General features: G+C 39.3%; 1 protein-coding gene across 1 annotated transcript in view; it reads left to right on the top strand.

Annotated features, from left to right (window-relative positions):
- Window positions 1–2,130: 2,130 nt before the first annotated feature.
- TINAG (tubulointerstitial nephritis antigen) overlaps window positions 2,131–13,917 on the top strand; it is a 47,044-nt gene continuing 35,257 nt past the window's right edge. Inside the window, exons 1-4 of the mRNA XM_009942333.2 lie at window positions 2,131–2,587; window positions 6,894–6,957; window positions 7,989–8,078; window positions 9,689–9,803. Coding sequence (XP_009940635.2) covers window positions 2,218–2,587; window positions 6,894–6,957; window positions 7,989–8,078; window positions 9,689–9,803 — 639 coding nt within the window. The 5' untranslated portion in view covers window positions 2,131–2,217. The remainder of the gene's footprint in view (window positions 2,588–6,893; window positions 6,958–7,988; window positions 8,079–9,688; window positions 9,804–13,917) is intronic.

Here is a 13,917-nt window from a genome sequence, read left to right as displayed (position 1 = left end):
GGTTTGAAAACATGCCAACAACTGGGAAAAATAGATTTTATCAAGTTTCAGCACAGTTTCTTGTGTCACAAAACAAAGCTGTTTAGAAGCGCAAGTTACATTTTCATGTTCCTTTAAAGGAAATCTCATTCCTCTGTCAACTAGCTCACGTAATTTGCAAATCCCTTGCCTCTGGTTTACCATCAACAAGTCTTTAAAGTTTAAAATTAAAAAAACCAACCAAACCAAACAAAACAAAACACCAGACAAACCCAAATGGAACCAGAGGTCTGTAACTTAGAAAAACAGATATGCCTGTTCGCTTAATCTGACTGGCTGATAATATTTGTCATATAAGGTACATATTTTTCTTTCTTATGCTTCCAGAGCAAGGAGATAACTTTGTGAGAATATTTCCAAACATTTGTAATAACAAAGAAGGTTTGCATTTTGCTAATGTCAGTGTAAATCATGAGTCATTCTCTAGGAACTGATGGAGCTGCATAGACATAAGGAAAAGAAATGGATTATCATTTCTAAGGAGCACTTCACATGAGTTTCCATGAACATGTCTTTTCTCATTTTTCTCACGTTATATTTGATGCTTTATAGCAGTCAGTAACAGACTTAACGTTGCCCAGATTTTTGTCTCATAAGCAAAACTTAATAAAAAAACCACAGAGCAAATTTGAAGGCTAAGATTTATGTCCTATTATGTGATGTACAGTGATTTCATGTTGCTGACCTTGACCTTTCTATTAACTTCCACACAGAAGATTGCTTGCAACAGAGCAAAATAAAAATCATATTGTTGGATGCAATTTTCCCTCATCTGCAGTTCTTTAGCTGTGGTGGGGACAGTGTGGGAGGCAGGTGTAATAAAAGCACTGTTGGCTAGAAATTGTATTAAAGACTTGACCATTTGGATTACAAGCCCATATGTATGAACACACACACATGCATATACACACAGTCCCTCTTAATGTCTCTGCCACTCATGGCAGACCATCTAAACCAGCTGTGCTGCCAGCTGTGCTTTCAAAAGTAGCTGCCCTTTGATGCTAAGGCTTCCTGCAGCGCTGAACAGCCGAGCTGAAGTCACAGAGGGAAAGGTCCCCTTCATTCCCTCGAAAACAGTCTGCCACCAACTTCTCCAGGTTCCTCTCATTGACTACAAAATGGAGACAGAAGGATGAATGTTTTTTTCTGCTTGTTCAGCCTTGGAGGCTTAAATTGTCTTATAACAGTTCGGATTTGAAACTGGTATTTTTCGCAATTTAGCCATACATGCGATCTCTGCTAGGAATTTCAAAGTTCTTTGCTGCTTTCTTCTGAATATTTTAAGTTTTGGCAACAATACCATGCATACTTCTTTAGGTCTGCTGTTCAAAAACCTGGAGATCATAGATCAAGTAGTAAAGGCTTTTAGACTTCTTTTTTCATATCTGCTCTGATTTTCTTTGTGGTTTTATTAATACAGCCATTTCCTTTTCAAATAGGAATGAGCACTCATCAGTGGGTATTTATTACGCTATTTACAATGATTTCCAAGTTCATTTTGACTAAAGAAATGCAAATCCTAAGAGAATATCTTTGTGTAATAGTTTATACTATTTTCTGAATTTGCCCACAGTAAAGCAGTGCAAAGTGAAGCATATGAAGCTAAGCTAGATCACTAGAAAGAAGATTGAAAAGGGGGATGCAGGATAAGTTTACTGCAGTGGTATAGCTCTGCATATCAGAAAGGAGAATGCAGATGAAAAGCAATCGAAGTGTTATAATGTATCCAGTCATTTGGAGAACATATTAGTTACAGGTAAATGAGGCCCAGAAGAAAGAGAGCTTCCTTTGACAACATGTACTCATTCCTTATATTTTTTCAGTTTTAGAAGTTAAAAGTATAACAGTAAAATATTGGACCATGTATATTCTGTATATTCTGAAACCTTTACTATAAAATTTCTCACCTGCAAAGGAGTACGCCCAGCATTTCATAATGATGAATACATCGCTGCAGCTGTTTCCAGTATCTCTGTATCTTGGGCAAATAAATCTGTTTACCACATGTCTGACTAATAATTAACATATAGAGAGTCCTCCTAGAAAACCATAATCTGTAGCCTTCTGTTCAGATTTCTTTCTGAGTACTAACTGTAGGTATTACCTTTACAGTACCTAGACATTTATTGGTAAAGTGAAGTACAGAGAGCCTCAAAAAGGGCTGTTAGAGGTGGAAGAATGTGTATCAAAAGTCAGGTATTGCTCTTCTATTGCATTGCAAGTGAAGTTTTGATGGCAAAGCAGCTTGAATCTAGAAGAAATTTCCCCCAAGGACTTGACTCTGCTGGAGACAGCGGTTCTGCAAAGTGGAACAGGCTAAAAAGGAGTCTGTATCAGGGAAGGTCCTGCAGGGTACGAGGCTGTTGCACAGGAAGAGATGATGACTGCAGCTTTAACATCGTCTCCAAAGCAGCTATCTGTTACTGTGACCAGTTCTGTGCCTCAGGTTCTCCTGGCCCTGTGGACTGTTGTGCTGACTACTGGGATGTCTGCGACTACCCCGTTGAGCCCACCAGGTCAGATGAGCCTTGGCCACCTCCAGCATCAGGTAGGTATAGAGAAAATGCTCAGCTGGCATTAGAGAACCACACTGAAAATATACTTGGAAGTAAAAGTACTGATTAACCTTTAGAGTGTATAGATCCTATAAAAGTAACTAAAGACATAGTGGACAAAGAAACTGAGATTGAAACTGGAGTAAGAATTATGCTGGCTGTTATTTCTTTGTCTCTAGGGACATATTTTTAGTGTTGGTTAGATCATCTTTCTGTTGGACAGAACCTCTGTTTTATCTGGAGCTCTCAGAGGTAACTTAATGGGTCAAAATTAGTGCTATCTCAACAATTTCAATAGAGCTTCACAGATTAATGTGAAATGAACAACAAGCTCTGAATTTCTGTATCCATCAGTACAAATAAATCATCAAGAAAAGTGAGGGTTATTCTGAATGATACTGCTCTGAGGTGTTCTGCAACAGTTTTGATCCAGCATAGCTTTCCTCTGGGACACTATTTTTCGTGCGACAGCTCAGGTGCAGGAGTAGGCAAAGGGATGTGCTTAGAACAAGGATTTCTGGCATATTTTAGTTTCTTACTAGTTAGTTTGTGGTAGAAATACTTCCAGGACTACTCCAAACTAAGTCTATTTTTTTTAGAACTACGGATGGCAAAAAAATTGTCTACAAACAGCTGGTCCCTTAGTTCCTGCAGAGGGCAAATCTCTGCTGGTGAGAAAAGTTTAGAATTGTGGATTTTAGGACTATGTAGCTTCTTAGTGCTGGTAGACCAAATCTGAATGAAAATGTGGACACTACAGCAAAATTTCAAAAGCCTAAAATCAACAAAGATACTACCGTGACTTTTTAAAATTAACCATTTCTTTGCAATAGCCCTATGCTTGCATTCCAGCACTCAGATCGCAAGCTCTGCAGCAGGCTGTGCTCTTTAGCCAGGCATGCAGCCAAAATCTGATAAGTGGGAGTGACAGAAATGCTGTGAAACAAATTTGATTTTTCAAAGTGTTTCTAATCATCTAAAAGAATGTTCTGTGATTTATGTAAATAAAGACATTTGTTTTGTATTTTGTTGGTGCAGTGGTGTATATTATTTCCGACAGATCAGGGGGCTGTTGTCGTAAACTCTACACAAACATTTAGCAGCGTTTCTGCTCCAGACCTGGCAGCCTGTGGGGTCTAGCTTGCCAGATGGTTTCATGGAAATGAATCACTACAAAACCTGCAGCAGTTTGCCATGTGGGCCTTGCCGTAGGTCTACCTATGTAAGGTAAAAGTGTAACAGAAGGTTTAGATAAGGGAATAGGTAAGGGGTAATATTTTTACTGCCTTTCTTAATCCAACTTTTTGCATGTGTGGTCACTGTTTTGTAACTCCTGGACTGTACATACCTACCAGAGATAGCAATTATATTTACTGTATTCATACACCTTTATTTGTCCTGTAGGTGAGCCTGCATCTTTATATCTCATCTCAAAAAAAAGATCTTGTGTTTCTGATCCTTAAGGTGCTTTCCTAATGCTTTTAAAAAATCTTTTTATTGGATATTTGTTATATGAGTAATTTCAAAGGTAAAAGGAGAATAATAAAGCAGCCAAAATACAGCAGGAAAAAATATAACTCTAAAGGAACTTTCTAGAACTGGAAATTCTGAGGAACAGGGAAGAGAGGATCTAAGTGGAAGGAAAAAAACAGAGAAACAAAAAGGACCAAATTCCTGAAGATTAAGCAAACTATGAAGCATTTTTAGAAATCACATAAGTATATTAGCTGGCTTTTAGTAACTGAGACTACAGCCTTTGGCTAAGAATTATTTAAGCACTAGAAGACCGCATACGCTGAAGTACATTTCATCTGGAAGATTTTGATCTGTTTGTTGCCTGTGGTTTTTCTCGCAGTGCTTCCTGAGTCAGATTTCTTTAAATAAACTGAAGTGCTTTACATGGGCCGGAATAAGCAGCAATAAAACTACTCAGTGCTTTATTTCTGGATCTCTGTCTATTCAACAACTTGGTGCACAGCAGCAGTAAGCCACGCTGTGTCTTCTTCCATGGGTGTGCACCATGCTGAGGGCCAGTCTTGATTCAGCTTACGTGGAACTGCTTTGACTCTGCCTTTATGAACCCAGCTTTCAGTAAGTTTCAATGGTTTTCCTGTGTAGTTTCAGAAGAAACTGTGCACATTCCTGTCTTAGACACCAAATAGAAGTTCTGGATTTTATTATTATTACTATTTCAATTTTTGTTATTACAAGAACTGTTAGGACTTGATTTGTTGACTATATTTATTATTTACTTTAGCTTTTTGTTTCAATTGCTCTGATGGTGCAAAAAGCCCTGTCAGAGTCATCACACTGGATCTCACCCTGGTGGTAGTACAGAAGTGATGTCCAGAGAGTTTGCTAACTGCCTTTACACTACGCAGTCAGGGTCTGGCCTACAAGCGAGTAAACCTGGAGACATGTCACTGACAAGTACTTACACCACTGCTGGGGGCGAATGAAGTGAGAGCTGTAAGGGTATAGGAATGCTGGACTGGCAGGGAAGTCCTCATTTATCAAATACTCTTCCTTCCAATCATGATTTTCTCATCATATAATCCCATTCATAAAGTTATCAGGCTGTATCTTCAAATTAATTAATTTCCCACTTAATATATTAATATTCTAAGCTAATATATTTGCGGCTAGAGAATCTCTGTGTGTTCTCATGCAAACAGTGTTTTTCAGCTTAGATATCTCTGCTCTCCGCCACTGATGCCTCTGGCAGTGCTCCTTACCCCCTAAATCTTAATCTGGCTAGACTAAAGAAACTGTATGGTTTTAATCTCCAGTTCCCTAGGTGTACATTATTAGAAAGCTTCTTATGTACTTGCCCAGGTCTGCATTTCTTCTCGGGCCCGGGCGCCGAGGCCAGCTGGCAGAGCTCCAGCAAGGCTCCATCCTGTCACTCAGATGTGGCATCCACACTTCCTTCCCTCCATGTATTTGAAATATCTTTCTTGATGCCTCCTTTCAGCGACTGCCTGATGCTGGCTTTGTGGCAGACTGTGACAAACTGTGATGCTAAAGTAATTTGCTTTGGGTATTCTCTGAAAAATGTCTGGAATCTTAGCAGAAGCTGAATTAGAGCAGACACATTGGGCCTCAGACTGCTTAGGTGGGATATACGTCACCTGCGTCTGCGCTAGCTAACATCCTTGCTGTACGACTAGCAGAGAACGATAAGCACTTATAATTAATTCATCAACTTTGGTCTGCTGCTGCACTTCAGTATGAGATTAGCTATGGCTTAGAAGGGCATATTTCTCTCCTGGCGATATAGGCAGCTAAGACACGCATGTGTATGTCTGGGCAGACAAGCTCCAGAGCCATGAAAGGGGAATGGCCTTCTTCTCACTCGTGGTGGGGAAAAAAGCATGATATAGTTCAAATGCAAGTCAACACTATATTAACATGAAATACGGTTTAAGCTTCTTGAAAATGGAGGAGAGAACTTGGAGGTTCTGGCTCCAAGCCCTTCCAGTGGAGGAAGGAACATGTGTACACTCATCGGTGGAAGAACCGTGAGAACAGGCTGGAAAACAGAGACCCGTGCAATAAATGTACCATGTTTGTTATAGACTCGATCCGAAGCCCTGCACAGACATTCTGGGTCTTTCTTTTACTGAAGCTTTGCAATCAACTGCACTGAAGAAAGAGTTTATATGGAAGGTCCTAAAACACACACAAAGTGTTTTCTCACTGAAGTGTTACCAAAGAAAAAAATTAGGAGGCATGCATTTCTTTGGAAAAATCATCACTCAATGTAGGTTTTATACTGGTTTTTGGAATGTATATGAAGCATTCTTTTGGCTTGAAACATAATTGATCAGTCTGTTTTTCAAAGAGGAATTAAACTGGTGAGGAAAAATAATATGTTACAATAGGTTTGGAATAGTTATTAGTTTTTTAAATTATATAACTGGAAAAACGAATTTCTATTTTAATTGCCATTTAGGAAATGAATTTTATTGGAAATGTATTCTTTTAAAGTTTATTACTAGAAAATAGCTTCATTTGAAGAATGATTCTTATTTACATGTAAGATAATAATTATTCAGTGGGGGTTTTGAATCCGTTGCTGATTTTATTTACGAAGAATGATAATGTACCTGGTAAAAAATTGAAATACATCAAACTGCCTTCATTACTTGGAAGAAACTGGAAATACATGTTGCCGACTTTCAACTAAACACTTTATGCATACTGCATACAACCAAGTAATTAAACAGTAGCAAGAAATTTGAGTTAATTCTCTTAAAAAATGATGTTTTCTCACACATCTATATGTTATATTGGCAGGTTGCTATAAAGATGGCCGATATTATGGAGAAGGAACAATAATTAAAGACAACTGCAATTCCTGGTAACGTTTCAGAGACCAGTAAATCGAATTTTGTTTAACATATGTCATGAAACAGGAATTAAGGTAGTGAGCATCCTTAAATTCATATTAAAGATGTAACCAAATCAAAATGGCTGGAAGAGTAGGGCTGTATTAAGGTATTGTGAGCTAGATTACAGCCAGCTTAGAATGACAAGAGGTCAAGGGGCTTTCTAATGGAGATATGAAAATGAGAGTATTAAAATCTCCTCCTCACTGGCCTAATTTGGCTCCTGCTCAGTCAGTCTGCTGGCTCTGACCATAGTTGAAATGGTTTGAGCCTAGACCTGGGCATTAACCTGAATGCAGATGAAACAATTATCATTAAAGTTTAGGAGATTATTTTAGAACATCTTCTTCTGTTTCTTTGGCTTGAGTGATGAGACCTCACATTATTTCATAAGGGAAGGATATATAAGTATATTTACGTAGGAAATGGATGAAGTGTCTGGGCATCCCCTTCTTTGCCTTGGGACAGGAGCAGACAGTGCAGACAGGGGAGCTCTTTTGCCGGCCCCAGCAGTCGGCTGCTTAAGCCGCCTCCCTTCTTTGTCTCTCCAAAAACCAGCCCTGCACCTCCAGCCCCAGGGGAGCCTGGGAGGCTTCAGCAGCACCCAAACAGGGCTGGGGCCCCCACTGCCCTGACATTAGCCCAGGGTCTTTGGACCAAGGTGTCTACAGCCGTATGTCTCCTTTCTGGATTTCCAGGGTGAAACTTCCTCGAAAAAATTCATTTACAGGACATTGCTTTATTTCCCTGGTTTGGTCTAACAAAGATGGAAGTGAAATTTTTCAAATACTGTCTTTTGCACAAACTGTAAACCTCCCCACCTTTTTCTAATTGGGATTCATTAGGTTGTGAAGTAGCGAGAAGTAATATTATGTTTTCATGAATGTTATGTGACATTTATATTGTTTACCCTTTTTTTTCCTCCATCTTCCTTCCACTTTTAAAGTGCATATTTTTCCTCTGAAAATTCATTTTCCACTCAATGATATTCTTGCCCTTTCAGCAAATGCTTCCAAAATCTCTGGAAGTGTTCAAAAGAAGTATGCCTTGTTCGCCAAGACTTAATTCAGCGCATCAATTCTGGAGATTATGGGTGAGAACACTTTTATTTTAAGGTTTTGTTATAAATCACTGTATTGCTCATTGTGTGTATGTGCAAGTTACAAGTTATGCAGTCCTCCCCACCTCTTCCTTCCCAAGTTACATTAAAGCAATATGACAGTAAAAGTACATCTGTGAAACTCTCCTAAATCTCTGGCAAATTACAGAGTTTTAAATGGAAATATACTGAAATTCTCATGTTGGTAAGACACTGTAAAGATCTATCTAAAATATTCTCCAAATTTAGCACAATATTTTTGCTCACAAAACGCTATTTATATCATCTTCTCTTATTCTTCATTTATTACTTGGGATAGATATTTACAGTCATTTTTTCTCCTTCATCAAGACTATTCTACATGACAGGACTCTAGGTAGCACAGGAAGAGGAGAGGATGGGCCAAATGGGGACAAAGACATCAGAACTTTGTGGGGCTCAGTGTTTTTCTTGCTACCTGTTCCCTTTTCCCTCAGGTAGTGCAGAGGGATTAGGGACACCCCAGTACAGGAGCTGTGCCTTGGGAGCCTGCTGGCCGTTTACAGAGAGATACAGCGATTGCCTCCCTAGGAGCTGAGGTGATAAAATCACCAATGAATCCTGCCCAGACTTACAGCTGTGATGCAGTGCTGAAACGTTTTGTACTTCATGGGAGACATTCAAACCAACAGAGTTAGGATAGCCAATTAAGTTAGGCACCTGGAGCCCTTCACCTTCCCCTTGTCAGTGGTAAGAGGTAAGGTTTGCCACAGGGTCGTTAAGCCCACCTGAGATATGACTCAACTTCTGCAGGTGCTTGCACTCTTCACTGACTACCGGTAGACCAAGAGCAATGAGGTTTCTGTTTGGGCAGCATGAATCCCATCCCCTTGCTCCTCACACACAAGCAAGAAAGAAACAGGTAAAGAGAATGGTCTCCCCTGTGGCTCAGCTCTTTTCCAGTAATAATAAGTTTTAGTGTGTTCCAAATGTGTATGGCTGCAAGGTTGTTTTTTTTTTTTTTCTGTTGTGCGTACAGTTTGCAGGGTTAAGGCTACAATCTGAGTCCAGTCTACCTGAGAGTAGGGAAAGAATAATTAAAGAGCCACAGGGAACCCTTTCTCTCAACCTGGCTATTGGTGTAAAACTCAGGAAGGTGTCAGCTGGGCTTTCTGCTGGATTCAACAGTCTCTCACTGGTGGTGCACCAGAGCTTGGAGGCAATGTAGCTCACTACATGAAGCTGTTAGTTCTCTGTGGGCGTCTGGTCTGAAGCATAATTTAAGCATAACTTCAAGACAACAGTAATTGTTATGACTGAGCACCTTGTTTTCCAGCACTTCTCTGAAGCACTGCATGCTCAGCTCCTGCTGGCTGACATGATGCTGACCTCACACCACCACTTCTTATATGCTACTGTGTTGCTCCATCCTATACTCTTTTGCAGTGGCAGAGCCCATACTAAACATTTTCTCCTGCATATCGAATACAAGGTTTTGAAATATAATTCGAAACATTTATTTCTGGATACTACTGTTAGCGGTGGTCTTACAAAGGAGCAAAGTATTAATGTGAGTGGTATCTCTAACCTGGGTTTTGTTTGCTTATTTTTTGTCTGTGAGGAAGATGGAAAGCTGACAACTACAGTCAGTTCTGGGGAATGACAGTGGAAGAAGGTTTCAAAAAGCGCCTGGGCACCTTCCCTCCATCGCATTCCTTGCTGAATATGAGAGAAGCTCCAGTAAGTGTCATGTACAGCTGTTAAATTTTTTAAGAACTTTATCACATTAAAAAATAAATGTAGACAATTATAAGACTACAATTCAGGGATTTAACACTAAATGTTTACATGTTGAGTGTAAAGCTTCCAGAATAGTTCTCCTAGCCATACAGTGTGTAGTCCTATCGATGGAAATCAAGCAAGGAGGCTCAAAAGCAAATGCTGGGAAGCTCTGCACCAGTACTGACTTATCATTGTAGATCACTGGTGTTTGAAATCTTTGCTCCTTTAGGAAGTTCCATACTATCCTCTCCGTTTGTTAATCATTGCACACATAGCTGTAACCATAAATAAAAAATCATCTGGGAATAGTTCATTAAGGATAACAGCTATAGCAATCTTTGAAAGAAGTTCTGAAAGCCTGTAAGATAAAGCAATGTGAAGTCACAGCAGGAGGCTAGAGTTCTGGCCAAATGGAAAGAAAAATGATAGGAAGCATGGGAAAACGAGATGATTCTCTACTACCAGCTTTCTAAACCTCTTGGCCACGGCCATTTTCATGGCAGCTATATTAAATTTCCCATCATATATTTATGTTCAAATTAGTTCTGCAGCAAATGAAGTATACTTAAAGTTATGTAGGTAGGTTAAGCAATTAAAGGAGAAATGCGTAGTTATTGGATCCAGAGGAGATTTTCCAATGCTTGGGATCAGTTACTTCGCCTCTTTCTTAGAAGACCCAAAATTATGGAAATCAGAGACTGAAAATGCAAACTGCCTAACCATAGTGAGGTTAGAAAAATTGCAAGAATAAGGACATAGATCCAAGGTTTGCAAATGACACTAAGTATAACCATTTTTTATCTTTGTCTTCCATATATTCCAGGCAAATTATGTAATCTGATTATCTGTTTGAGGTCAACTGTTGATGCTTGTTGTATATGTGTATGTCAGAAAGGTTTCCACATCATGGATGGCCCTGTGGGATCAGCAGTGCAGAGCTGCCGCTTGACAGGGAATTTGGGAAAAAGGGAGAGGGCCATGTGCCTCTGCAGTAATTTTAACAATCCTAACCTTTTTCTTGATACAAACTGGTATGTATGGTTCCACACAAAGTCAACCTCCTGCACCGGTGTGGTAAAGCATTGTTTTGTGGCCCAGACTGGCCAGCTTGCTCAAAATTACACTATAGAGGGTTGTCAGAGCAAGAAGTTGACGGAAATTAAGCCTTGGAGTGTTGCCTTGTATGATTTACTACATTACTCTTCACAGCCAAAGAAAGATCCATTTCAGCTGAAGATGGCAAGTCAAAATAAAAATGACATAAAAGAGTTTACTGCAATATTTAGTACTTATCTGCCACTAATTACCAGTGAACAGCATTGAGGCTCAAGAAAGCTGGAGTTGATTTGTTGTTGCTGTTGCTGGCATTTTCCTTGAGGAATACAGTGTGACGCATATGTAGCTGAAACAAAAAGTGGGTGTCATGTACCTATCTCAGAGATTGACATCTACATTACTAGATATCTAACTATCTGAGACAAATCCGACCTACGAAAACAAGAAAGGGAAGGTTACAAGAAATTGTTCACGATATATCCTCTTTTCCATTTAATTTGGGGTAGCCGATCAGTCAGTGGTCCTGCATTGTGTCCAGCCTATTGAATCATCATTATTAAGCTTCCTGCAGTTTCTCTGACTGCTACACTTCATATGGCCTTTCTTCCACTGATACATTTCTCAGGTATATTTTCTCTAGCTATCTGCTATCTTTTTACAAAATCTGAGAGCCACAACTCAACTACCTTTGGTCCTACCAGACACCTGGGAAGATTCAATGCACTCTTCTCCAGTAATCCAGCTTTGCACATTCATGCATTTAGCCCTCAGGAAGTCCTACATGTTGCTAGAAGCACAAGCCTTGCACAGGATTCTAAGAAATCTTTCTCTCTACTTACAAAAGTGAAAAATATAAATAATGACTTCTGTATAATTTTCTCAGCTTCTGGAAAATTCATTGAGCTTGCAGAAAATTGCTCTGAATTGTACATGAGCCCGTCTCCTACCCATGGCTTCTCTTCAGACTTCATGGAACTTTCTTGATCTTACCCCAGTGAGTTCTCTCTTAGCTAACCTTGATGTAAAAATATTTTTCTCTGAAGCTTCCTGTGAAGCTCCAAATATCCCTGATTCTGTCCTGTTCTAGAGGTTTCTAGAAGAACATTATCTGTTTCGTGTTCTTGTTATGCCTTGGGAAATTTCCTGTCATCTGCCACATTTTAATACTTTGCAAAAACATTAAAAAAATCAATAATGTTTTTCTCCTCTTATAGCCAGCTCCATATTTACGGTCACTGCATGATCTAGCAATTTCATAGCGTGGATTACGGTCACCAGGGGTATGTTGACAGATTATTCCTGTTGGCAAAAAAACAGTAGCCATGGAGTTCACTTTCAGGCACTTTTTAAGATAAGTATCTTACCAGATTTTCAGAGACACTTGCCCCAACTTCACCTTCCATGAATAATTTTCTGTCACTGATATTCTGTGAAGCATGCTAACACCTTTACAAACTCCTAAGTGATAAAAAGAAGTGAGTTTTCATGACAGTGTTTCCATTAATCTTCACCTGTAATTAGGTGGCAGTTCAGAAGAGGGTAAAAAGAAATGAATGACGAAATTTAGAAACAATGACTTCTTAATATTTTTCAGAGGCATTCTCCAGCCTTCATGGTTTGACCTTTGTATGACTTTGTTGAGTACTGATTCACTTGCAGGACAAGGTACCAGTTACTTACTGTGGATAAATTGGCACTAAAATATTCATGCATTCTCTGGGATTATTACTACATTTCCCATTTTGAAAGTGAGAAAACTGCAAGTCTTTTGCCCAAAGTCATACATTTAGTTGATAAAAATGCTACAGTTAGTGTTCAGGAGTTTTGGGGTCTGTCTTGTGCTGACCTGAATAAAACCTGGTAGTTTTGCTAAAGTAGAAAGTAAATCATAGCTACCAATTAATTAAATACAACTTTTTTTTTATTTAAATAAAAATTAATTACTCAGCATGCTACTGGTCTACTATTTAGGGAATAAATGACAGTTTCTGGTATCTAAGGGCCTGCTGTTCTGATTATTTTCTGCTGTCTTTTGGGGATGCTTGAGAAAAATTTTTTTGTGTCGAAGGGTCTCCTTTCTTAATTGAATGGAAAAAATATTCAGAAAAGTAAAGCCCTTCTGTGTTAACCAGTTTACATTTATGGCAAAGTCTTAGTTCTTAGCAGTGGTGAAAATTTGGTTGTGGAGTAGAGACTTTTTAGTTGTTTCTTTGACTGACATATCCAACTACAAGTGTAGCATCATAACATTACTTCAAATTAAATGGTGTGACAGAGCTACGTTTCGTCTTAGGGAAAACAAACTTCTTGAAGTTGCCCATAGAGCTTTTAAAAGCTCTGCTATTGATAAAAGACTATATCTGCTCAGTAAGGTGATGTTTTGACCCTGCTTCGGCAGAAGGGTTGGACTAGATGACCCACAGAGGTCTCTTCCAACCCCTACCATTCTGTGATTCTGTGATTCTGTTTATGTCTGGAAGGGTAGTCTGACGTGATGGCACATTAGAATACCTAAAAGACAATGATGTGGAGCAAGAACTGAACGTGAAATGAGGACCCTCTGCTGCAGAGAATGGCTAGACCTGAACATAGACTGACAGCTAGATACACCACAAACACTGTTGTGACTCCTGACAAAGCTGACGCTCCCAATAGTGTCGTGTGTATTATCTGAGAAAGCATTCTGAAAGTGTTTACTCACTGCAGGAGATAATATGATCATTCATGAAGTTCTATGTAGTGCAAAAAACCCCATCATGCCTTCAAAACACGTTGTGAGAGACATTTGGTCGTATTCTGTCGGTACCTGTCCTGGCAAGACGTGCATTGCAATGGTGGCGTCTGCATCTGCCAGCAACAAGGTGCTTGCCTGGTGCTTGCCTAAGTGCCATCTTACAAGAAAATGAAATACATAGTTTCGTAATAAGGCACCATTTTGGATTAAGTGTCAAAGAACTCATAAAGGCAATGCAAAGATATAGAAAGTACACCTGTTTTTGTTTTGATATATAGCTTT

The sequence above is a fragment of the Opisthocomus hoazin genome, chromosome 2 (genome assembly GCF_030867145.1).
Source record: "Opisthocomus hoazin isolate bOpiHoa1 chromosome 2, bOpiHoa1.hap1, whole genome shotgun sequence".
Lineage (NCBI taxonomy): Eukaryota > Metazoa > Chordata > Aves > Opisthocomiformes > Opisthocomidae > Opisthocomus > Opisthocomus hoazin.
The sequence above is the reverse complement of the archived record's forward strand: the minus strand, read 5'-3'. Positions and strand labels throughout refer to the sequence as shown.